The sequence below is a fragment of the Microcaecilia unicolor genome, chromosome 9 (assembly GCF_901765095.1).
Source record: "Microcaecilia unicolor chromosome 9, aMicUni1.1, whole genome shotgun sequence".
Lineage (NCBI taxonomy): Eukaryota > Metazoa > Chordata > Amphibia > Gymnophiona > Siphonopidae > Microcaecilia > Microcaecilia unicolor.
The window spans coordinates 49,435,070-49,462,866 of NC_044039.1; the positions used below are offsets into that span (position 1 = coordinate 49,435,070).

The following is a 27,797-nucleotide window of genomic DNA, read 5'->3' on the forward strand; positions in this document are numbered from 1 at the left end:
TACTGTATGTAGATCTATCTCATGCATGTTCACTGTGGGTGTTCTGACAGTGTGAGTGGTTATCTGTGTCTCTTGGACAAGGCTGATAACCACTGTTCTAGAGCATTTTTCCCTTTGAAAAAAGGTTTGCTTCCAGTACCCGATTTATACCTTTGAGGTATTTGACTATTTCTATCACATCCTTCTGTCTCTCTTCTCCTCTAGAGCAGTGTTTCTCAAGCTGGCTCTGGAATAGCCCTTAGCTAGTCTAGTTTCCATAATGAATATGCATGAGATAAATTTGTGTACAATGGAAGTGGTGCTTGCAAATCTATCTCATGTTTATTTATTATGGATATGCTGAAAACCAGACTGGCTAGGGAGTATTCTAGGACTGGCCCCAGAAACTGCTCTAAGGGTATACATACAGCCTCATGAAATGATGTCTGCTATCATGTCGGCATGCAATGACATGTGGTATGTATCACAGGTCCTATTTTAAATAATATATACCATGTATTGCATGCTAACATGGTAGAACATTATTACATCAAGCCATATAATTAGGTCTTTAAGTCTCGTCTCATATGGCTTTCAGTATTGACCCTGCTGAAGTCTTAGCCTTTCCTTAGCCTTTCTGTAGATCACCTCTAGCTTGTCTCTATCCTTTCAGTTTTTTGGCTTCCATAATTCTAGACAACACAAGTGGACACATTATTCTAGTGTAGTTCCTCTGCCAGAGTAATTACAACAGATTGCTGTTAATGTGTAAGTAACATAGTGTTATGGGCAGGTATTAATCTCACATGTGTAACCTAGCTCTTCAACTATTAAGAACATTTTGCTCCATTTCTTACCCTAGTCTAGTTACACAGCTCCTGGAGATGAGGTTCCTCTGGTAGCCTGTATTAACCACAGCTCTCAGGTCCTGGTTGTGGCACTGGAAAAAAGCAGGAGAGATATGAAAAGGTGTCCTAGTACAGAAACAAATCGGTTTCAGTGTCTTATTTATTTATTTGTGACATTTATATCACACATTATCACAAACAAGTTTGAGTTCAATGTAATGTCAGCCTCCTTTTTTTATTCTTAGTTTCTTGCTGATCTAGTGTACCTTTTTTGGGAATTGATTCCTAAGTTATACTTAATATACTTGCATTACTCTGCTAGGGCCACAGATAAGCTAGATAGGGCCACAGCTAACGGTTCTTTGCATTTCTCATATGCGGGGAGCATATATTTCAATTCAGACACCTTGAGAATGTAAATCATACTTATAAGATAAAAGGAGAGAGTTCCCAATCTTTTATTGGTAATCAATGATGTCATATCTGTGTAGTCAATTATACATTATAAATCAGAAATCACAACATAAAGGTGTTACACAGCTGTTTCACAGGTAATCATAGCAGGTGACAGTCAGCACAGTTAGAAAGTAATCATAGCATTTAGCTGGGATTGCAGAAGACAGGCATGGGGGAAGAGTGGGGAGTCCTCAATCTGCTCCTGGGGACTTCTGGTGCAAGACAGGTCAAAGACACCAGCTCTGCTTTTCAAGGCACTGGCAGGCCTTGCACAGACCTTGGTGTTAGCTAGGCTCCAGAAAAAGAAGGACAGATTGAGCCAACCTGGGTTTTATAGTAACCCTAGTGTTAGCATAAAAGATATTTCAGCATTAGTCATACTTTTCTTGGTATGGAATTATAGCATCCTCTTCACTTTTTGGTTATTGCTAACTGGTTAATTATTTCCTGTTTCTTACTTATTATATTCTATAATGTATTTTTATCACAACATTTTTAATAAAATATTTGAAATAAAAAAAAAGTTCTAACAGTGTTCTGACAGATGTTACTGCAAGCAACCCGAGATGGAGTCCCCAACTAACTAGATCTCACAATAGAGGTTTCTTAGCTTCCCAGGAAGTGGCGCGCAGACACCAAGACATCCAGTGCAACCACTAAAAAGAAAAAGGAAAGACAGGAAATCCAGTCTAGCCCCAAAGAGCCGAAACCAAAGCCCTCACCAATGCAACTGAGGTAGAGAAACTGGGCAAACACATGGAACACAGCAGCGACACCATCTTGCTGCACCCTCTAAGCTGCAGTGTAACACCAACATGAAGGAAAACATCCGCCATAGATAACCAGCAACCTAGGCAGACATTGAAGTAAGTATACATAGGAAATCAAATACGTTAGCATTTAACTTTAAAAAAGGAGACTATGATAAAATGAGAAGAACGGTGGAAAAAAAACTTAGAGGAGCGGCTGCGAGGGTCAAAAATTTACATCAGGCATGGATGCTGTTCAAAAACATCACCCTAGAAGCCCAGGCCAAATATATTCCGCGTATTAAAAAAGGAGAACGGAAGAACAAACTACAGCCAGCATGGTTAAAAAGTGAGGTGAAGGAAGCTATTAGAGGTAAAAGAAAATCCTAAAGAAAATATCAAAAGGAACCAACTGAACATAATAAGAAACAGTATAAGGAATGTCAAGTCAAATGACATTCCAATTTCCTCTGTAGTCTTTCATGAGGTACTTTTCAAACGCCTTCTGAAAATCCAGATACACAATATCAACCGCCTCACCCTACTACATTTCTTTGAAAGGGGTGAACAAACATGTGGATAAAGGTGAGCCGGTTGATATTGTGTATCTGGATTTTCAGAAGGCGTTTGAAAAGTACCTCATGAAAGACTACAGAGGAAATTGGAAAGTCATGGGATAGGAGGTTCTGTCCTATTGTGGATTAAAAACTGGTTAAAAATAGAAAACAGAGAGTAGGGTTAAATGGATAGTATTCTCAATGGAGAAGGGTAGTTAGTGGGGTTCCCCAGGGGTCTGTGCTGGGACCGCTGCTTTTTAACATATTTATAAATGACCTAGAGATGGGAGTAACTAGTGAGGTAATTAAATTTGCTGATGACACAAAGTTATTCAAAGTCATTAAATCGCAGGAGAATTGTGAAAAAATTACAAGAGGACCTTATGAGCCTGGAAGACTGGGTGTCTAAATGGCAGATGACGTTTAATGTGAGCAAGTGCAAAGTGATGCATGTGGGAAAGAGGAACCCAAATTATAGCTACGTCATGCAAAGTTTCACGTTAGGAGTCACGGACCAAGAAAGGGATCTAGGTGTCGTCGTTGATGATACGTTGAAACCTTCTGCTCAGTGTGCTGCTGCGGCTAAGAAAGCAAATAGAATGTTAGGTATTATTAGGAAAAGAATGGAAAACAAAAATGAGGATGTCATAATGCCTTTTTATTGCTCCATGGTGCGACCGCACTTCGAATATTATGTTCAATTCTGGTCGCCACATCTCAAAAAAGATATAGTGGAATTAGAAAAGGTGCAGAGAAGGGCGACGAAAATGGTAAAGGGGATGGGATGACTTCCCTATAAGGAAAGGCTAAAGCGGCTAGGGCTCTTCAGCTTGGAGAAATGGCGGCTAAAGGGAAATATGATAGAGGTCTATAATATAATGGGTGGAGTTGACCGGGTAGATGTGAAGCATCTGTTTACGCTTTCTAAAAATACTAGGATTAGGGAGCATGCGATGAAGCTACAATGTAGTAAATTTAAAACAAATCAGAGAAAATCTTTCTTCACTGAACGTGTAATTAAACTCTGGAATTCATTGCCAGAGAATGTGGTAAAGGCGTTTGGCTTGGCGGACTTTAAAAAGGGCTTCGATGGATTCCTAAAGGAAAAGTCCATAGACCATTATTAAATGGGCTTGGGGAAAATCCACTATTTCGGGGAAAAGCAGTATAAAATGTTTTGTACTTTTTTGGGATCTTGCCAGGTGTTTGTGACCTGGATTGGCCACTGTTGGAGACAGGATGCTGGGCTTAATGGACCTTTGGTCTGTCCCAGTATGGCAATACTTATGTACTTATGTAGGTAGCCTAGCTCCACACATACTCAAACACAAACACCCCAGACTTCCACACATACACACACATACAGACAAATGTTGATAGACTAGCTCCACACATACACAAACACAAACATTCCAGACTCCCATATACACACACACACTATTAAAAAAAAATATCTTGAGAGATCCCAAATTTCAAACTAATCTATAATAGCACCACATAACCTCTCTACTGAAGCAGTAATCCCTGACACTTCTCTACTCCTAATCCTCACTGGTTGTAGACAGTAGCCCCTTACCCAATCTCTCAACCTAGCATATCATTACAACCACCTTCCAGCACACCCCTACCTACCCAACTGGAATCAAACTCCTACAGAACCCTATTGAAATTTTGTGAACCACCTCTAACTAAAAACTTTCAAAAAAGTACAAAAACAAACCTGTCCTAAGATCAAAAGACCAAGGCCAATCTCTCCTACAGATATAACATAAAAAAACCTACAACTCATCCTCTATTCCCATTCCCTGCTACTTCCTCAGGTCAGTGGACAACAAAATACCACTCCTAAAAGACTAGCAAGAGGAATGCCAGTCGGGATGCCTCTTCCTAACAGAAACATGGTTATTCTCTGAAGTAGAGCCTCAAATCAAAGAATTAACTGCTACAGGATATAAAGCCATCACAGTATGCTGGAACAGTAAAAAAGGAGGGGGCATTGCCCTCATAAATAAAAACATATTCGATTTTGCTTACCGACTCATTCCTAACTCCAGATCTAGAGATCCTTGCATGCCACCTGAAAGACCCCTCATCAAAAGACTATCTAACATGCATACTATGCTACGGTCCACCCAATAAATGGCCCAAAGCTTACACCCAATTCTGTGAATTTGTCTCAAACAACTAATTGGAAAGCCCCTATAATCTACTACTCGGTGACACTGATGTCCCTATAGAAAACCTGTCAGACACCAGCAGAACTGATCTCTGCACTTTCCTGTCCTCTCTAAACTATGCGATACCTCCCCCCACACCAACACATAGTAAGGGTCACCAACTAGATCTGGTCACCTTCAGTGATAATGGAAACAAGAACCCAACTATTAGCCTATCAGATGTTTGCTGAGAAGAATCATTATGGTCTCACCACTACAGATGCTCCTTTACAATCAATTGGAACCACTTCAAGAAAAACTCCAACCTACAACAACAACAACACGCTATATCCAGAGGGAGAACAGAACCCAAGACCTTCTGAGATACAGTACTACTAAATCTGTCTGAAGACAAAATACTTGATTTAGAAATTGACTGGCCAAAAATTGGCCTCAAAATTCTGGATGAGATAGCCCCCCTCCATTCCAAAACTAAGCTGTTACAGAAAAGTGACAGATGGCTCACTCTAGACCTTTTGAAACTAAAATTCAAATGCAGAAAACTTGAACGCAAATGGATTAAAGAGAAATCCAATCTATCCAGGGCCAACTGATAAACAGCAGTCCACATCTACAAAAACAATCTACAACTTAGTCAAAAATATTACTTGGAGCTGATCCAAAAAGATGGAAGTAATATGAAACAACTATTCTCCATTGTCACCTCACTTACTACGCCTTCCAAACCTGAATAGCATGCGACAGAGAAACTCCCCTCACCAAACCAACTAGCCACATATTTCCAAGAGAAGGTGAATAAGCTTAGAACCAGTCTTCCCCCTACCACCGACAAAAACTTTGACTCACTAGTTTCCCCACCCCCCCAAAGAAGGCACCCCTGCTAACAACCTAGAAGGAATTTGATAACACACAATGGTCTGCAGTTTCTAAACTATTCTCAAAGTATGCTCCCTCCCACTGCATACTAGACATATGCTCTCCCCACTTAATGAAAACTGCTCCACCAACATTCCACACCATGTCCTCTCATGGATCAATCAGCAACTGTCACAAAGATTATTTCCCCAAGTCTGGCCAAAATAATAATCACACCAATACCAAAGGAACCCAACCAACCTAAACAATTGATTACAAACTACAGACCGGTAGCCTCCATTCCATTCTTCATCAAAGTAATGGAGGGAATGGTAACCCTACAGCTCACTCATTTATTGAACTTGCATGATATTCTTCCACCATCTCAATCAGGGTTCTGTGTGCTTTTAGCACAGAAACAGTTCTGAGCTCCATGCTAGACCATGTCCGACTACTGTTAAGTGAAGGAAAAAGTGCACTGCTACTCCAATTTGATCTTTCTTCAGCATTTGACCTAGTAGACCATACTCCCCTACTATGGAACCTTGAATAAATGGGAATCACAGGTAGCATCTTAAAATGGTTCAGAGGCTGGGAGGAAGTGACGTCACGAGATTAGATGGCTGCCTAAAACTCTTGCTCCTGCACTTCCCCGCTGAATAGAGCTGTTTTCTGTGGTGCCCCATCACAAATCAAGTGCCAAATCGGGTGGACAAGGTTGGAATAACCCGCTCCACATAATGAGCAAAATCACGACTTCGCAGACGCGGGAGGGAGAGCGCCACTCGACAAGGCAGACGGCGAAAGGCCTGTCGCGCCATGCTTCTCCGGAGCAGCGGCAATCATCAGACTCTGACACTGCGTCTTCCCACGTGGACCGGCGAAGTTCGGCGCTTAAAAAGAAAAGTTACCCTAAAGATCTAGCGAAATGCCTTGAAGCAATACGCGAAGAAATTAAGGCATCCAGGGTGGAAATTCTGGAACACGTGGACTCCATTAGCATGGATCTACGGGAGCTGGGAGGCCGCGTGGTGACACTAGAAGAGAGAGCCGACGAGCAAGCAGAGGCTAACGCGGCCATGGACGCACGCATCGGTCAACTGGCTGACCAGGCTGAGGAGCTACAATATAAGCTGGATGATTTAGAAAATAGAGGGCGCAGACACAATTTGAGATTTCGGGGAGTACCTGAAAATGGCGGCGGCGAAGATATCCCAACTGTCGTGCGAACTCTCTGCGAGCACATCATGGGAGAGAGCTACACCCCTGGAGAGTTGGAGATAGATCGTGCACACAGGGCACTGGGTAAAACAATGGCAAACAGGCCTAGAGATATAATTGTGCGCTTTACATCATTCACATTTAAGGAACGGGTCTGGCAGCGGGCTCGCCAACTGACCACGCTAGAATATAAAGAAGCGCGGATTACAGTGTTTCAAGACCTTTCATTATACACGCTGGCTCAAAGGAGGGCAATGAAACCAGTCCTGGAGATCCTAAATAAAGAAAAAATTGCATATCGCTGGAGCTTTCCCTTTGCTGTATGTTTTGAATTAAAAGGCAAACAGCTCCGGCTTCGCCGGGTCTCTGAAGCATGGCAGATCTTACACGAAGCAGGCCTGACCCCGACACCTGCGCTGCCAACAGAGATAGCGCCTTCCACGAAAGCTCGCTTGCAGAAATGGAAGCGTGTGGGTCAGAAGAATCAGAAATAAAGGAACTGAATTGGTTTGTACACTGGTAAACTCTGTTATAAGTACTGATGTCTGCATAATGGGACTTATCAAAATATCTGGAAGTGGGAAAGTTTTCAAGTGATATATGCTCCCATAAGGGGTGGGTGTGCCACGGATGAATAGCATCATGAGTAATAAATCTAAAGAGAGGGGGAGCTGTGTTTTGTAGGGGAGGGGGAAGGGTAGCCAATCTGATCGGAGAGGTTTCTTTCTCTGATAACCCATTCGGTGCCTAAGGCACTGTCTGGTGGGGGGATGGAATCAGGTAGACCTGGTGGGAATGGGGGAACGAGGAGGGAATTTAAAGGTTGGGAACAAAAAGGGAGGGTAGGGAAGGGGGGAGAACAGTGGGAGGAGGGAGGGAAGCGATTACGAAAGGGATCTTGGGGCAAGGTTAAAGAAGGGGGGGATGGGGTGACTGAAAGGAACTTATGTATAGACTGTACTATATGCTGGGAGACTGAAATGTTCTTACGCTCATATTGTGGTACAAACTGGACTGTAAAGCTGCTGTTAATATCAAAGTTGCATACTATCTACACCTTGAACAATGAGTACTGAATTAAAAATAGTATCCTATAATGTCAAAGGTTTGAATATGCCCCAAAAGAGGCAGAAGCTCTATAAAGAGCTACAACAATTGAAACCACATGTGGTTCTCCTGCAGGAGACGCACCTCCGAAGCAAGCATGAAAAACTTCTCTCCTGCTCGGGATACCCTGGGGTCTATTGTGCTTCATCTGAGGCCTCCAAAAAAAGAGGGGTGGCTGTAATGTTCCACTCAGCAGTAGCGGTAAAGGTGCTACGAATAAAAAAAGACCCGGGAGGGCGGTTTATATTCTTACATGTCCAAATAGACCAGGTTGACTTAACAATAGCATCTGTATATGCCCCCAACAGTGGGCAGGCAGAGTTCTTTACTAGAGTGAAGAATTTGCTAGCCTTATTTGTGCAGGGCCCTTTAATAATGGGGGGTGACTTTAACGCAGTCCTTAACCCAGAATTGGATAGAACGGGACCTACCAATACGGAGGGGAGAAGAGAGGCTTTAGCACTGGCGTCACTGGCACACTCCCTAGGTACACTAGATCTATGGAGATTGACGCATGTGGCGGACAAAGACTATACATATCACTCCCCAGTGCACAATTCTTATTCTCGTATTGACCATATTTTTGTTGATGTTTCGCTGGTAGAGCAAGGTCCAACGGCTGGAATAGGTAACATAACGATCTCCGACCATGCACCTGTATGGGTCACCTTGCCGAATATAAAATTGGAAATAAAGGATAGGAGATGGACACTGAACACGAGCTTGTTGCTAGAACAGGAGGTGGAAGACGGCTATAGAAAGCTGTTGAAGGAATACTTAGAGTTCAACCTTAATTCAGGCCCATCCTTAGCTACTGTGTGGGATGCAATGAAGGCAGTCTCAAGGGGTTATTTTTTAAAACTAGCAAGCACGCGCTCGCGGGCACGTAAACTCCAAATAGCGGGATGTATGGACCGGATACAGGTGCTGGAGGACCAACACAAAGCTAATAAATCACCTCACATATTGACCCAACTGCGTGGAGAACGGATGAAGCTGGACTCCATTTACACAGAGCAGCTTAACATGGGCCGAGAGAGGTTAAGGGCTGGAGTATACGAATTTGCCAATAAGGCCGGCCGGCTCCTGGCTATTAAATTAAAGAGACAAAAAGTTGATCGTACAGTAAAGCAGGTACGTGATGGCACAGGATCCATAATATATAAATCAGACCTTATTCGTAAACGCTTTAGGGAATTCTATCAAACATTGTATACACAAGAGATCACACCCACCTCGGAATCCATCGATACCTACCTGGCTGAAAGTGAGATTTCAAGCCTAACACTCCAACACCGAGAGTTGTTAGATAAACCCGTTACTCCACTTGAGGTACAGAAGGCAATGCGCGGCATGCCCTCCTGTAAGTCGCCTGGATTGGATGGCCTTCCGAATGAATTTTATAAGAAATTTGCAATAGAACTGGCCCCACTTCTCGCGGACCTGTTCAATCAGGTGGGAAGGGGGGGGAAGTTGCCTACCTCAATGATGGAGGCATGGATTGCAGTATTACCTAAGCCAGATAAAGATCCGGTTGAATGTGGTTCTTACAGACCTATCTCAATCTTGAACTCAGATGTTAAAATACTGGCTAAAGTACTGACAAACAGACTGGCACCATTGATGCCGACACTCATACATCCCGACCAGGTTGGGTTTGTGTCGCATCGTAAAGCTACAGATAACATCAGGCGTACCCTGGACCTTATATACCTAGCAAAAAATACTAAACGGCCTCTGTGTCTACTTAGCTTGGACGCAGAAAAAGCTTTCGATAGGGTCCATTGGCCCTTCATGTATAAAGTTCTGGAGGCCATGGGATTTGGAGCCCAATTCAGGAAATGGATCCAGGCACTATATGATTCTCCCCAAGCGTGTGTTCGGGTCAATGGGAGTAATTCAGATCTGTTTGGACTTCAAAGGGGAACTAGGCAGGGATGCCCTTTGTCCCCCCTTTTATTTGCAATGGTTATGGAGCCATTTGCTTCAAAACTAAGGTCAGATCCGGGAGTGTATGGGGCCCGTGTAGCGGACAGAGTACATAAGGCAGCTCTTTTCGCGGATGATATTTTATTATATATTACTCGTCCTGAGCCCACCTTTTCTAACCTTCTGTGTCTTATAGAGGAATATTCAGCAGTTTCTGGCTTCAAGGTCAATATGACAAAGTCGGAGGCTTTGAATGTTTCACTTCCAGAGGATATAGTAGAGACACTGAAGGCACAACACCAGTTCCGGTGGGCTACAAAACACATCAAATATCTGGGGGTTAATATCACTTCCAATTTATCTGAACTAACCGAGGCCAATTATAAGGGGCTGACCCGCACCATCAAGCTAGACCTAGAGCGTTGGGGAGATCAGGAGGTTTCGTGGTTCGGAAGGATAGCCATTGTTAAGATGAACGTGCTACCCCGTCTGTTATATCTATTTCAAGCGCTACCTGTAATGCTGCCCAGGCGAGTCCTTGCATCCATGCAAGATTCTATTATGCGATTCGTCTGGGCGGGTAAACGTCCGCGTTTAGCGCGCCAGTTGCTCTACCAAGTTAGGAGAAAGGGAGGATTGGGTGTCCCAAATCTTCTATGGTACTACAGGGCCGCTCAGGGGAAAGCTGCGATTGAATGGCATCAGAATTACCCTGATAGACAATGGGTGCATATTGAACAACATTCCTTGGGGACGAGGCCTTTGGGATCGCTTGTGTGGCTTCCTAAGCCTTTCAGAGTGCTGAGGGAGGGTATGTGTCCGTCCATATGTGTCACTCTCCACTATTGGGATAGCATGTTTCCAAAAGGGCGTTGTATACTAACACGTATGGCCCCTATAGCATTTAATCCCATGTTTTTACCTGGGAACGAAACGGGGGTTTTTCAGCGGTGGCATATGGAGGGCCTGAGCAATTGGGGTCGGATGTTTGAGGAGGATTCTCTGATCCCGTTTGAAACCCTGAAGATCAAATACCCCATAGAGGATGGGGATGAATTTGCCTATTGTCAATTAGCACATTTCCTTAAAACTGAGGCTGTACGTAAGGTCATAAAAAGGGAACGGTTATGCCTAGAAGACATATGTGAGAAATTTGCCTTCTCACGGGGATTGATCAGTCGATTATATCACAGTATCGCTGCACAAGTATCTAGCTATACTCTACATAGGAAGAGTTGGGAAAAAGAGACTGGAATGGCCCTGGGGGAGACTGAGTGGGAGAGAATAGAGCGACATGTGGCCGGAGTGTATAGCCATGTCCCATTTAAAGAAAATGCAATGAAAGTATTATACAGATGGTACCTCACTCCGGACCGCCTTCAGCGCATATTTCCGGATTCTTCCGGGCTGTGCTGGAGGGGATGCGGACAAAGAGGGAATATGGGTCATGTGTGGTGGAGATGTGTAAAAGTTCGGGCATTTTGGAAGTCAGTACATGCTCGGTTACAGCAGTGGGTGGGATGTTCAATTCCGTGGACTCCTGAGCTCTTTCTCTTTTCAGTAAAGCCACCAGGACTAAAGAAGCCCCAACAAATCTTGGTGCAACAGGCACTGGGGGCTGCCAGAGTCACCATAGCTTCCCATTGGAAACAGACAGGGGTCCCGCCAATCAAAAAATGGCATAACAAATTGAGCTATGTGTGTGAGATGGAGAGGTTGATAGCGGTTAGAAAACGCCAGATGAATAAATGGCAATCGATATGGAAACATTTCTCTGATCGCTATGCAAACTCTGTAGTGTGATGTTATCATGACAGCAGCCTGTACGGTTACATCGCTAAATTAAATGGGAGGGAGGGAAGGGGGGGAAAATGGGAAGGGGGGGGGCGGGTAGGACACAGGGGGGATAATTAGCGAATATTGAAAAGTTTAAGAAAAATAATTTGTAGTCTACTAAGGTTTGGATTTGAATGTTACAGTTATATACGAAAAGTGTATTGGCTTTACCTATGTTTATGTAAGATTTGTGGACAGGTGCATCATTTTTATTGTATCGCAGCAAATCTGTATTTTTGAATTGCACAATAAAGACTTCTTATAAATAAAAAAAAAAAAATGGTTCAGAGGCTTCTTGGAAAGTAGATCATACAGAGTCAAAGTACATATAGATCTATCCCTAAACTGGATCAACAGATGCGGAATCCCCCAAGGATCCCCTCTATTCAATGTCTTTCTCCGATCCCTAAACTCACTACTAGATAAAAATGACTTTCTCCACTACATGTATGCTGATGATATCTCAGTATTAATCCCCATACAATCTACTCTCACAGATGTAACTACGGTCCAACAATGTATCAACCTACTAGAAAAATGGATGCATGATCACAGGCTAAAACTCAATACCAAAAAAACCCAAATTCTTATGCTTCAACACTAAACCAGACCAAATCCGTAAGGGCCCCTTTTACCAAGCTACGGCAAAAGGGGGCCAGCGCTGGCATCAGCATATGTTTTATATGTTCGCTGAGGCCCCCTTTTACTGCAGCTGGTAAAAAGGAAGTCTCGCCTTCCTACAGGAAACGGCCGTGTGGAAAGTAACTCGCTGCATGGCCATTTAGGGGGGAGCCCTTACCGTCACCTATTGAGGTGGCAGTAAGGGCTCCCACGTTAACCCGGCGGTAACCAGGCAGCGCACGGCACTGCCTGATTACCACTGGGTACACTCCAGTGCTACAAAAATAAATAAATTTTTGCAGTGCCAGAAATGATGGCGCACTAGGGGTGGGAAGAACCATTGGACTGCTGCGGTAGCCCAGCGGCACTTCCTGTTTAGCGAGCAGTACGCTCGCATTGGGCTTACCACCGCTTAGTAAAAGGGGCCCTCAGTCAATTACAGTTAACCAAGCAAACTTCGATCTCTCTCCTACCATTAAACTCCTAGGCGTTCAAATCGACTGTGCTCTTTCCCTCAAAGCGCAAGTCAATGCCCTGACCAAAAAATGTTTCTACCTAATGAGAAAGCTCCGTATCATTCAGAAGTACTTCAAAATCAGCCAATATGAACAACCGGTACACGTGATGATACTATCACCACTTGACTATTGCAATCTAATATACCTAGGCTGCACCAAAACATTACTCAAGAGACTTCTAACCATTCAAAATACAGCAGACTAATCTTCAGACTATCAAAATTCAACAGTATCTCCCCTCCTACACCAAACTACACTGGTTCTCCATTGAGGTGAAAGTATTTTTGAAGCTGGCCTGCCTCCTCTTTAGAACACTGAAAGGACTGATCCCCAGCCATCCACTAACTCATTTCTGCTTTGCAACCTCATCCAGATGAAGGAGACAAGAGGCCGCCAATTTCTTCACTTCCCCCCCATCTAAGGGCAAGAAGAGACTAGCGCTCTTCAACAAATCCCTTGCCATTCAAGCCGCCTGACTTTGGAAGGGCATTGCCAGAATGTATTCCCCATACACAATCCTATCTAATATTAAAAAAAAAAGTAAAAACCTTCTTATTTAAGAAATATGTACTGTAATTAGATTTCTGCCTATTCCCAAAACAACAGTTGTAATTCTCAGAGGAATGTTTTGATCTCTACCCTATAAAAGTTTATAAGTCGCTTAGAGCTGAAAAGGTGTTAGCGGGATATAAGCCAAGGTGAAATGTAATTTATTTTAATTTTGTTACATTTGTACCCCGCGCTTTCCCACTCATGGCAGGCTCAATGCGGCTTACATGGGGCAATGGAGGGTTAAGTGACTTGCCCTGAGTCACAAGGAGCTGTCTGTGCCTGAAGTGGGAATTGAACTCAGTTCCTCAGTTCCCCAGGAACAAAGTCCACCACCCTAACCACTAGGCCACTCCTCCACTGCAATGATGTTTTTTTTAACCATATTGCAACTGAGTTGAGACAAGTTTGCAACGGTCCAAGTGACGGGGATAGTGGGGAAGTAGGAAAGAGCAAAAAGATATCATCAGCATAAATATGGTCTGAAATACCAAAAGACTGAATCAGAGTAGCAAGGGGACTTAAAATAAGATTGAAGAGAAGAGGCAAGAGGATTGATCCTTGCGGAACATAACAGTGTACTTCCCGTTTTTCAGAGATGGTGTTAGAGATGAGTAGCTGAAAAGACTGGTGAGAAAGAAACAAAGTAAACCAGGATAGTACTGTACAAGAAAGCCCCAGGGAGGCCAGCCGAGAGCGAAGCAGAGAATTGTTGATGAGATCAAAAGCTGTAGATAGATCTAGAGAAATGGCGAGAACAATTTTGTGATGTCCAAAATGGGAGTGAAGTTTACTAAGGAGGGCTGACACAACTGTTTCTGTACTAAAGTGTTTCCTGAAACTTGGTTGTCTGGGATGAAGGGCCAATGTTTTCTCAGAAAAGGAAGTGAGTTGATGAAAGACTATTTTTTCCAGTATTTTTGATATATAGCAAAGATTAGACACAGGATGGTAATGACTGCAAACTGAAGGGTCTAATGTTGTTTTTTTCAGAATAGAAAGAACTATTGCAAGCTTCTAGGTTTCAGGGAACTTATCTGATGATAAACTTAGATTAATAATGGAAAGAAGTGTGGGCAGAAGTTCCAGATCAGCTATTATTAACAAGGATGAAGGGAGAGGGTCACAGTAACTGTGAGTAATTTTCATTATAGCCATAATCTTCTACAAAGACAAGAGGGTTTGTGTTTGGAATGTTGACCAGGTAGAAGTGCCAGAGATGTGGAAAGGTGAAGAAGAAATGGGGTGGGGGGGGGGGGGGGGGAAGCAGGTCAGTTAATAGGTAAATTGATATAGAAATGGGCAACGACAGAAATTTGTTTCACTAATGGTTTCACTAGAACATTGATTTTATCAGTAAAACACAGTGAGAGAGCATCTGCAGAGGGGATAGATGTGGTGGTCTGCACTTGTTGTGAGTTATTTAATTGCTTAAAATTTGAATAGAGGTTCTTAGTGGGATTAGGCGATTTCGAGAGTGTTTTTACGGTAAATGACTTCTTTTCTGCTTTGTTGACATGTAGGAAGATCTAATGAGGAATCTGACTTTTTCCAAAGCCATTCAGTCCTGTGATATTGTTGTTTTAGTAGACGGAGACTGGGGGTATACCCAGTGTGTTTTTTCTAGCAAAAAAGATACCAGTACTCAAATGCTAGGCCAGTCTTCAGGAGTGGGGTGATCACTGAGGAACCCACCCCACAATAGCCAGGCCCCCTGCAACCAGTCACAGAATCTATGACAAGACACAATTGGTGTGTAGAGCCTGAGTTCTTTCATTAAAACTTGGGGACCATGGGTCAATTTTAGCAGACAATGGAAAAGGTGCCGGTACTTAGTACCCCCAAATACCCCCTCAAAAAAGCCCTGGTATACCAAGCATGGTGGGGAGGGGGACAGATTACTAATAGATAGTTCTTTCAGTACTCTTGGGTGAATATCATCCAGTCCAGGTGATTTTCTGCTCTTTAGCTTTGGCCTATTACATCTTCCAGGCTCACTGAGATCTATATCAGTTCTTCCATATGGTCACCTTTCAATACCATTTTTGGCATTGGTAGTTCCCTTACATCCTCATCAATAAAGACTGAAGGGGGAAAGTTATCAATGCGGGCTACTGTTACAATGGATTATTTTACCACAACTCATATTTTAACATATGGTCCCATTTTGTGCAATCAGACCCTGTGTTAAAATAACCTGACTTGTGGTAAAATAATCTGACTTATCTGTAGACCACACTGATAATTTCCCCCCAACAAAATCTGTAACTAATCAGGCAGAGTGCTAAGGGATCAGGAAAGCCAATTCATTCAGGGTAGAAGCAGACTTATGTAAAAAAAATCAGAGCAGATAGATACAAAGAGGCTGAAAGGAATGACTTGGTGATAAATCCAGGTGTTTCTAGACAGTTCCAAAGTTAGCTTATATCCTTCATTTTAGAGACCCACATAGTTCAGAACACTTTGGAGTAGAGGAGTGGCCTAGTGGTTAGAGCAGTAGGCTTTAAACCAGTGAGGCCACTGTTCAGATCTCACTAACATGCCTTGGGCAAGTCATTTAATCCTCCATTGCCTCAGATATAAACTTAGATTGTAAGGCCTCTGGGGACAGGGAAACACTGAATGTACCTCACCTTGATCTATCACTGTAAAGGTTTGAGCTAAATACTAAATGAGTAAATAAATAAATAAAAGACATAGATCAGGGGTGTCCAACCTTGGCCCTTTCCAAATAGTTCTCATGCATATTCATTGAGGAAATCCTGAGAACCCAACTGGATTGTGGCCCTCAAAGACCAAGGTTGGACTCCCCTGACATAGATCAAGTTTAGTGGTTGGCACAGGCATTACGTTACATTGTAACAGGAATTAATTTATACTTGGGGATAGCTCTAGAGCACTCACTAATGTTTATAATTTTTAATATATATATATTTTTTTTAATTCTCCACCAGTTGCCGATTAAAGCAACAAGATTCACAATTGCAATGAATTAAGCATTAAGTACATTTATTGGATTACATTAACCTGCATTGCCAGGTTTAAGAAAGAACAGAAGCACTATATATTTAGATTCAAAAGGGTTTATTAAATTACAATTTTAGCAATTAATGTTGCAGCGAGAGATAAGAGTCTTAAGAGATCTTACAGAGAATCTGTGCTTAAGTAAAGTAGCAGGTTTTTAAATCAGAGGTTATAACTTACAGAACAGTCTTTGTTATAGAGCATGCTGTGGTCCAGTGAAGAGCCATGAGGCAGAGGCAGGTCCTCACAGCAGGCAGGTGGGCTACAGGTCCCCAGAGCAGCAGATTTCCAAGAGCAGATTCCCAAGAGCAGGCAGGTCCCAAGAGCTAGAGAGCTGGGCTTTTCCAGGCTTTTTTATACATAGTAAAATATAGTAAACATAGTAGATGACGGCAGAAAAAGACCTGCACGGCCCATCCAGTCTGCCCAAGAAGATAAACTTATATGTGCTACTTTTTTATTTGTACTGTCCTCTTCAGTACACAGACCGTATAAGTCTGGCCAGCCCCATCCCCGCCTCCCAACCACCAACCCCGCCCCCCAACCACCAGCTCCGGCACAGACCCTACAAGTCTGCCCAGCACTATCCCCGCCTCCCAACCACCAGTCCCACCTCCCACCACCAGCTCCGGCACAGACCGCACAAGTCTGCCCAGCACTATCCCCGCCTCCCACCACCGGCTCTGTTTGCAGGGAACTATATGAGTGCATGTCCTGTGTGCATTTGCTTCCTGGTTTGCACTCGACCCTGGGCATTTGCAAAGCATTGTGGTATCTGGTCTCATGTTTTATGACATCACAAGACTTCCTGTCTAGATTTTGCGGACAAATAGTCTATTGAAGTGAAAAGGTTTCCTGCTTGAATCTCTGTAGCAGATACACATTATACTTTCCTTTTGTCACTAGGTGTGTGGATTTCCACCTTCACAGGTTTTCTGTCTCCTTGTATCTACTGGTTACCTTTGATCCTTTGTTCTGTTGACCAGCCAGGCTTTTCATCAGAGGAAGAAAGTCAAACCTTTGAAGCAGCATCTTACTTGTTTGCCCTTTTGTTAAGTAGTAGAGGTGTTAATGGCTTTTAGGTGAATGCCTAGCCAAGCTTTTATTAACAGTCCTTCAAGTGGGAGGGGGAGAGGAAGTTTGAAGACTTCTGAAGTAGTGCCTTTTGTCCTTTTAAATGTTCCCAAAGAGAGGGGGAAGAGGGGCTTGAACTGAAAGCCAGTTTCTGCTGCAGTTTCAATAAGTCTTTTAAAATTGTATTTTTATATTGTTATATATTTGTATCTGATCCAACACAACATCATGCTACATATATTTCAATAATCCTGACAATTAAACTGATACCATTACAACATTACATATCTATCTTATATTCTGCTATGACTTTCAGTTCTATGTGAATAACAATTAAAGAAACTGGGAAGATCCAGGATTTACAATTAAAATACAATTTATAATTAGGAATCAAGATCCAATTAACAGTACCATAATTCTAGCAAAACTAATATTTCTTTATATCTTGTGCAATGACACAAATGAATCAGGACTTCTGAAATAAATGTGTTTTAATCTTATGTCTAAAATCCTTATAATCAATGACAGTTAATAGAATTCTGAAGATTTCTTTTCCAAGTTTTGCAGCCTGGAACAAAAAGGAATTCTTCGAGAATTTAAATCTCTTTGTACCCTTCAAAGAAGGGAAAGAAAACAAATTGTTAAACCTTAGAGATCTGAAAGGGACAGTTAAAAGAAAATGGTTATTTAAATAGAAAGGAGTCATGCCATGCAGTACCTTGTATAAAAAAGCAAAACAATTTAAACAAAATTTGTGCATGAATGGGAAGCCAATGCAGATTGATATAAAAGGATGAAAGTCTATCAGGCTTCTTTAGGGGAAAACCAAAAGCAAATACAGAACCATGTTTTGGATGGTTTGAAACTTTTTTCAATAATGAAGTAGAATACCTAAGATAAATAACATTGCAGTAATCCAGTAGATCGAGCAATAAAGTCTGTACAAGTACGCGGAATTGCTCTTCCTCAAAGTTTTTCTGAATTTGCCATAGCTTCCGTATTATTTAAAAAAAATCTTTGGGTTATAAAGTAACCTGTGGTTGAAGTGTAAATTCGTTGTCTACATAAATTCCCAGGAATTTTACAACTGAGGAAAACTTATATTCCTTTTGATTTAATGGATTGGACATCAGCATCAGAGGAATTATTAGTAACTAAAAACTTAAGTCTTCTCTGTGTACTAAGGAACCAATCTGTTTCTATATTAAAATATTCATATGTAATGACTTTCGGTCGGCCTGTTTCTCCTTGGATAATTTGGTTATTTATTGGTATAATGGAATATCTGCCAAGATTCAGGGCTGCTAACAATAATGCATTATTATATTCTTTCATTATTCTTTCAAACTCCAGAGTAGAGGAAGAAGACAGGAACTGCAGTTCTGGTAAGGATGTTAATACTATTAGATTTCTCAGCAGCTTTTGACACTATGGATCATGATATCATGCTACCACGACTGGCAGAAACAGGTATCAATGGAACAGTACTTGCATGGTTCCCCAAATCCAAGTAACCTTCAAGAGCTGCTTCTAGTATTTGTGTCAACTACCCTGCCTCTCTCCTCACGTCGAGAAGGAAAATGTTATCCCAGTTGTGCATGCCTTGATAACATCAAGACTGGATTACTGTAATGCACTCTACAATGGTCTGACTACAAAAGGTCTGCACCAACTCTAATTGATTCAGAATGCAGCAGCAAGACTCATAGAAGGTTGCAAGTGATGTGACCACAGCACACCATTTTTTCAAAAACTTCATTGGCAACCATACAGTACAGGGCTAAATTTAAAAGTCTATGTCTGATCTTCAAGACCCTTAAAGGAAATGGCCTCAAGTACTCAAAGAATAGGATGACTCTTTACATACCTTCAAGGACACGAAGGTCCTCCCAAGGGTATCCCTAACCACACTCGCTCCAAAAGATATTACACGATGTGATATCCGCCTTCTACGGAGTAGCCCCCACACTCTGGAATGTACTCCCTGAAAGGCTACACTTAACAGAAGACTATCTTTACTTCAGGAAGCAGGTGAAAGCTTGGGTCAGGACATGTTTATCCACTCCTGTCCTAGTTGAGATAAAATTTAATCATCTCTTTAACCTCATGTGCAACAGTCTTCAAATTAGTCACCTTATTTTCTAACTCTTCTTACTCTCTTACTTATCTATATGTTCCGTCTTTGCTTATACCACACACTGCCTATCAAAATGTTCTATTACGTATTGTGTTGACAAAGTAGTATACTATTGTCATATTTTATATTGTTGTTTGAATATTTTACTACTGTAATTGTCTATTGCTTATGTTTGATTTATTCTTACTGTATGAGTGAATTCTTTCAAAAAGGTGCTAAATAAATCCTAATAAATAAATGATCGCTTAGCCTTAGAAAAGGAGATCCTAAAAAGGAAGTGAAGTTAGAGTAGGTAGGGCATAATAGCAAGAAAGTCATTGGGGAACAAGAAAAGAAAATCAACATGAGGAATATTACTAGAAACTATCAGCATAGCTGTTTAATTATTGTAGTCTACTGAGAAACAGAACAATGGGAAACAGTACAACACCCTGCTGGGACTGCAGTGTATGAAATGAGATAGGGAACAGATAATGCTGGAATTAATACACAAGTACAAGAGACGGTTTGTTAGGTTTTCAATGCTTCATCAGTCTCTGCTTTGCAACCTTCTTAGCAAACATTTAGCACATCCCTACAGAGTTCAGTGAAGCCTGGAGGAGGTGAGAAATCTGCCAGTCAACCAAAATTATGAATCTCAAAGGTCACATCATGTTTACATAGAAGCTAGACTGGTTCTAATGCATTAGTACTATTCATCTTTATCAGACCATGAGCTGAAGACCTGTCATGTTCATTATCTGCTTGTACTTAAGCTTTCACATGCCTCTTTGTAATGAAATGTGGAGGCAAGATTCTTCATCAAAATAACTTGGGTGCACACAATAGGGTGTACATCAGACTCAGTGTATGACTATACTATCAAGATTGCAGAGAAAATATCAAAATATTTTATTGGAAATGCTCCTTTTCATAGAAAAATTAAAACTAACAGTGCATCCATCAAATAAAATTCACTGTAATGTATACTGCACTGTATGTTCAAAGTACTGATAGTTATCAGTGTTTAAAGCCAAGCCACTCATTAAAAGTTGCTTTATTGGAGCCAACGCCCCAACAGTTGTCTATGTTTAAAGCAGAGCACATTGAAAACTATTGCTAAGTTAATCAAACAGGGTGTACAATGTGGTTTTTTAACCAATAAATCTGTACCAGTGTACCAGTGATTTCACAGTGAGAATCCTCAAAGGTAACTTTAAAACCATACAAGAATGTAAGACCTTTGAAGTCAGAATGATTGAATATTTTAACACCCAACAGAAAGGACTTAACAAGGATCTGGGGTTCCTAGCCCATTATAAACCATAAAGCTGTATGTCTCTGTTGATCACCCTCCCCTCACCTATCCACACCCACCCTGTTAGAATATCAATGATATGCTTTGATGTCCCCATGCATACTTCCTACCCACCCTGTCAGACTGTCATAGTAATGCTTGAATGTTTTCACTTATATACACTGTCAGCTAGCACATTTGCTTATTTCCGATCTGAGGAAGAAGGGCAACCTTCGAAAGCTAATCAAGAAATGTATTAAGTTATGTCCAATAAAAAAGGTATCATCTTATTTTCTTTTCCATGTTTTATTTTGTTTGATTTCTATTGATAACCTTAAGAGTGGACTAACACGGCTACCACACTCCTCTACTTAACCAATAAAGATTCTAGATATTTAAACCATCAATACCCTATTATCCCAGTGTTTTACATTTTACTAAAGATCTATAAGAGTTTGATAAAACCACTGGGTAGACTTGAACCACTTTCTTGTTTTATAGATGAATTTTTGAAGTTTGAAGTTACAAAGAGTAAATCATACATTAGAGATATATCACATTTTTTAAATACGTTAGCTACAATAGAAATTCCAGAACAACTTTTGAATGTATCTCATTTGGCTATGAAAGAAACATTTTTCATGGATAATGATCAGTTATATTTACAGCTAAAAGGAGTAGCAATGGGTGCAATCTCTGCAATCTTGAGAGACTCTTTTGTGGTTCCATGTGGTTTGGTCTCTCCAATCTTCTGCTTTTCATGGTAAAGTATACTATGCAAAAGGAAGATGAAATTGGGCAAGAGATTATTGTTTTCAATGATACCTAAGTGGTTTCCCTGTATTTGTGTCATACTGCACATATGAATGTGCAGGTGGGCACACATGAGGAAGAGTATGTAGAAATGGACTTTTGGGCACGCGTCAATTGTTCACTTGTGTTAGTGCACATGACCTTGTACTGTATGTACAAAGCACAAACTCCTATTGTGTATCTGAAAATGCGTGCCTCTTTCATATTTTTAATGATTATATTTTATAAGCATGAGATTTCAGCAGAGAAACTAAGCATTAATTTTTGCTGTAAATGTTTCTGGTGAGACTGATTCAGCTCAAAATGTTTTTGTAAATATTCATTTTGAAAAGTCTCCTCCCAGCACAGTTGAAAACTAGAAATGAAGTGCTCAGCTCACCATGGATCTCTTCACCAAATCACTGTAGCGAAACTATAGCCCAGGATTGTAAAAATAATATCAATTCAGCTCTATTCCATTAATATGGTCAGCCAAATTCTACAGATGGCGCCTTAATAATTGGTACCGAAAAACCATGCGCTTAATGTGATTCTATAAGCTATGCCTAAAATTAGGTGTAGTTTAAAGAATATGCTCTCATGCCGTTTGTGTGACTATAATTTAAGCACACTCATTTAGGCCACCTAAATCCAGGCCTAAATACCTGCACCTAACTTAGGTGCAGATCTGGGGTGCATAGTTTTCTGAAATGCCCATGACCTGCCTATTTCACACCCCCTTTTTGGCTGCACACTTTAGAATTTACATGCACCATGTTGTAGAATACGCCTAGAAAGTTATGCATGTAAATTCTAATTAAAGCCAATTAGTACAGCTAATTGGTTAAGTGTCAATTATTGGTACAGATGGGCTTGTTAATTAAGTTGTGCGCACAATTTGGCCGTGCAGCTAAATTAGCATGCACAACTTAAGGCGCCATTTATAGAATTTGGGGGAGAGTATCTTCATTTGAACATCTGCTCTACTTCTTAAGGGCAATATACTTTAGAAAGGAATTAGATAGGGTACAGAAGAGGGGGCTACAGAATGAAGAAAGCACAAACGCTGAAAAGCTGAGATTAACTGAGATATGAACAAGGATACATTGTTTGGCCTTATTTATTCCAAATCTGGTGGTGTTTGCCTTCTACTTTGGGGTATAAAAGAGATGGTATTAATCTTCTGGCTGATGTGACCAAACTGTAGAGACTGGGGGATTTTCAAACTAATAGTGTGCAGAAAAAAAACCCTACAGCTTCAACCAACAGCAGTGCAAATTATATATTCTATGACATTATTTGTCACCAAGAGTAGTGTTTTGATGATCTCTAAATTCCCATTCTATTTTTGTGAAGTAGAAATGTCTACAGTGACCAGTATTCAGATTAAGGAAGGAATTAATATTGGAGGAAACTTTTCAAAGCTATAAAACCTGCATCAGGATTTAAATCCTGGTCTTTGGTTCCAGCCTCGTGTGTGTGTGAGAGAAGGCTCCTATGCGTGATGCCCTAGTCAGTTAATTTCAGCATTTAATATTAGCTGTGCCTCTAGTCCAGCGAGCACAATAAAAACTAAAAATGTTATCAGTCGCCAGGCAGGAATAAAGAGACTTCTGCACTGCTCTGCGTGTGTGTGGAACCAGAAGCCTTCACTCCTCTGAAAGACTGAAGGAGAAAGAGGGAATCAGCTGTTTCCACCTGGTATTTCCAGCTGAGCAAGACACAAGGGACCCTGCTATTCTTTACCACTCCTATCACCATCTCAACGCTGAGGAGAAAGAAAATACACTTGCAGTTCCCTGGAATAAGCAGGTCCAGAGGAGTTCCAAATTGATATCATTATAACCTGGAGTCTTGGACACCTTAAGTCCCCTGAGGAACAAGGTAAAAACCAAACTAACTGGATATAACGGATGTCCATAGAAATCCAAAATCTGTTTTTTACCCAGGCCCATCTCCTGAGCCAGAGAGTGAACGAGATCACCAAAACTGTGTGTTCTATTACCATTTTAAAGCACCGTTGGAATTTACAATTGTATCTTATGAAGTGGAATGACAAAGAACATCATTGTGCTCATCTTGAAATATAAAGAACATTGTGGATGGATATTGGAGTTAATATAAATACTGTGAAAGCTGCCTCCATTGAAATACTATCCTGTTAACTGATTAACTCTAAATTTCCCAGTAAAGATTGATTTGGTTCAGAGTACAACAGCAGGTGTGGTCTACATCATAGGTTTTCAACTGGTGGTATGCATACCTCAATTTACTGCAGTCATACAGTCCCAGTCTTCAAATGCACATTGTTGGCTCTGCTGGTTCTCCACCCCAGAACAAGAAGTTGATGTCAGAGCAAGCAGGGTCCCGGCAGAGCTGACAGTGTTCATTTCAAGACTGGGGACACGTGATTGCTGTCATTTGTGTTGCCGCTGCTGGTCTGGAGAAGCAGCAGTGGCTGGGTAGGGGGACAGGGAACAGAAGGTGCAAGGAAAGAGAAAAGACACTGGATGCAAGAATGGGGACAGAAAGAGGGGAAATGCTGGATGGGGAGGCAGAAGGAAGATACTGGATAGGAGGATGGGAAGAGAGAGGGGAAATGCTACACAAAAGGGGAGAGAAAAAGAGGGAAGACATTGGATTGAAGGATAGGGTGAGAAAGAGGAAGATGCTGGATGGAAGAGGGAGAGAAGGAGGGGAGGTGCTGGATAGAAGGGTGGGGAGAGAAAGGGGGATGCTAGATGGAAGAGTGGGGAGAAAGAAAGAGGGGAGATACTGGATAGAAGAGTGGGACAGAAAGAGTAGAGGTATTGGATGGAATGGTAGGGAGAAAAAGGGATATGCTGGATGGAAAGGGGGAAAGAAAGAGGGGAGACACTGGATGGAAGGATGGAAAGACAAAGAGGGGAAATGCTGGATGGAAGAGTGGGGTGAGAAAGAGGGGATATGATGGATGGAAGGATGGAGAGAGAAATGGGAGATACTGGATAGAGGGGGAGACAGAAGGAAGACACTGGATAGAAGGATATGGAGAGGAAGAGGGAAAACTGATAGATGAGGGAGACAGAGGGAAGACAATAGAAGGATGGGAAGAGAAAGAGGAAATGCTGGATGGAAGGGAGAGATAAAGATGGAAGACTGACTGGAAGATGGAAAGAAGGGAGATGCTGGATTGAAGGGTGGGGAGAGAAAGAGGGGAGATGGATGGAAGGGTGGGGAAAGAAAGAAGGGAAATAGGTGGAAGCGTGGGGAAAGAAAGAGAAGAAATATTGGATGAAAGGGTGGGGAGACAAAGTGTGAAGATGCTGAATGGAAGAGGGAGAGAAAGAGGAAAGATGCTGGCTGGAAGGATGGGGAGAGAAAGTGAAAAACTGGGGAATAAGAGGAAGGGGAATAGGAGAGCCAGGTTAAAGAAATGGAAAACTTTAGGTAGATGCAGTAAAAAGGGAAATTGAAGAATGAATAGTAAGAATGATTTAAATCTGGACAGAGAGGCAGAAAAATATTCATGGCACCTTTCCTCATAAGTACATAAGTATTGCCATACTGGGACAGACCAAAGGTCTATGAAGCCCAGCGTCCTGTTTCCAACAGTGGCCAATCCAGGTCACAAATAACTGGCAAGATCCCAAAAAGTACAAAACATTTTATGCTGTTTATCCCAGAAATGAGCAGTGGATTTTCCCCGTCCATTTTAATAATGGTCTATGGACATTTCCTTTAGGAAGCCGTCCAAACCTTTTTTAATCCCCGCTAAGCTAACTGCCTTTATCACATTCAATGGAAATGAATTCCAGAGTTTAATTACACGCTGAGTTAAGAAACTTTTTCTCAGATTCATTTTAAATTTACTACTTTGTAGATTCATTGAATGCCCCCTAATCCTAGTATTTTTGGAAAGAGTAAACAGTTGCTTCACGTCTACCCTTTCCACTCCACTCATTATTTTATATACCTCTATCATATCTCCCCTCAGCTGTCTTTCTACAAGCTGAGGAGCCCTATCCACTTTAGCCTTTCCTCATATGGAAGTCGTCCCATCCCCTTTATCATTTTTGTCGCCCTTCTCTGCACCTTTTCTAATTCCACCATATCTTTTTTGAGATGTGGCGACCAGAATTGAACACAGTATTTGAGATGCTGTCGCACCATGGAGTGATACAAAGGCATTATAACATCCTCATTTTTGTTTTCCATTCCTTTCCTAATAATACATAGCATTCTATTTGCTTTCTTAGCCGCCGCAGCACACTGAGCAGAAGGTATCAATGTATCATCAATGACAACACCTAGATCCCTTTCTTGGTCGGCGACTCCTAACGTGGAACCTTGCATTACATAGCTATAATTCGGGTTCCTCTTTCCCACGTGCATCACTTTGCACTTGCACACATTAAACGTCATCTGCTATTTAGACGCCCAGTCTCCAAGTCTTGTAAGGTCCTCTTGTAATTTTTCACAATCCTCTCGTGAATTAACAACTTTGAATAACTTTGTGTCGTCAGCAAATTTAATCAACTCTCTAGTTACTCCCATCTCTAGATCATTTATAAATTTGTTAAAAAGCAGCGGTCCCAGCACGGACCCCTGGGGAACCCCACTATCTACCCTTCTCCATTGAGAATACTGACCATTTAACCCTTCTCTCTGTTTTCTATCTTTTAACTAGTTTTTACTCCACAATAGGTCACTACCCCCTATCCCATGACTCTCCAATTTCCTCTGAAGTCTTTCATGGTACTTTGTCAAATGCCTTTTGAAAATCCAGATACACAATATCAACTGGCTCACCTTTATCCACATGTTTGTTCACCCCTTCAATGAAATGTAATAGATTGGTTTGGCACGATTTCCCTTGACTACATTCATGTTTATTTATTTGTTACATTTGTATCCCACATTTTCCCACTTATTAGCAGGCTCAATGTGGCTTACATAATACCGTAGAGGCAATCGCCATTTCCGGTAGTGAAACAAATACAGAGAGTTGTAGTAGACGAATAAGGTTCATGTGTTATAGGCACATTGGAGAATCGTAGGGGGAAGAGTTGCGTAGCATCTATTACGAGCTTTGGTTTCATTGTATTGCGAGGTTTAGGCACTTTAGGTTGGATCGGATGGGTATGCCTTTTTGAAAAGGTTGGTTTTTAGTACTTTCCGGAAGTTCAAGTGGTCGTACATGATTTTCATGGCTTTTGGTAATGCATTCCACATCTGTGTGCTTATGTAGGAGAAGCTAGATGCGTAGGTTGATTTGTATTTTGAGTCCTTTGCAGCTTGGGTAGTGGAGGTTGAGGTATGTTCATGTTGATCTGATTGTGTTTCTTATTGGTAGGTCTATGAGGTCTGTCATGTATCCCAGGGCTGCGCCATAGATGATTTTGTGGACCAAGGTGCATACATAAGTAATGCCACACTGGAAAAAGACCAAGGGTCCATCGAGCCCAGCATCCTGTCCATGACAGCGGCCAATCCAGGCCAAGGGCACCTGGCAGGCTTCCCAAACGTACAAACATTCTATACATGTTATTCCTGGAATTGTGGATTTTTCCCAAGTCCATTAAGGATGTAAAAAAAATGGAAGTGGTGCAAAGAAAAGCTACGAGAATGGTATGGGATTTGCGTTACAAGACGTATGAGAGACTTGCGGACTTGAACATGTATACCCTGGAGGAAAGGAGAAACAGGGGTGATATGATACAGACGTTCAAATATTTGAAAGGTATTAATCCGCAAACGAACCTTTTCCGGAGATGGGAGGGCGGTAGAACGAGAGGACATGATATGAGAGTGAAGGGGGGCAGACTCAAGAAAAATGTCAGGAAGTATTTTTTCACGGAGAGAATGGTAGATACTTGGAATGCCCTCCCGCGGGAGGTGGTGGAGATGAAAACGGTGGCGGAATTCAAGCATGCGTGGGATAAACATAAAGGAATCCTGTGCAGAAGGAATGGATCCTCAGAAGCTTAGCCGAGATTGGGAGGCAGGGCTGGTGTTTGGGTGGTGGGGCTAGTTCTGGGCAAGACTTCTACGGTCTGTGTCCTGAAAATGGGGCTAGTTCTGGGCAAGACTTCTATGGTCTGTGTCCTGAA

At 41.7% G+C, this 27,797-nt stretch overlaps 1 protein-coding gene across 2 annotated transcripts in view; it reads right to left on the minus strand.

Annotated features, from left to right (window-relative positions):
• NRIP2 (nuclear receptor interacting protein 2) overlaps positions 1-27,797 on the minus strand; it is a 137,931-nt gene that overhangs the window by 46,539 nt on the left and 63,595 nt on the right. For both annotated transcript variants that reach the window (XM_030214283.1, XM_030214284.1), the window contains exon 3: positions 837-919. In XM_030214283.1, the coding sequence (XP_030070143.1) occupies positions 837-919 (83 nt within the window). The remainder of the gene's footprint in view (positions 1-836; positions 920-27,797) is intronic.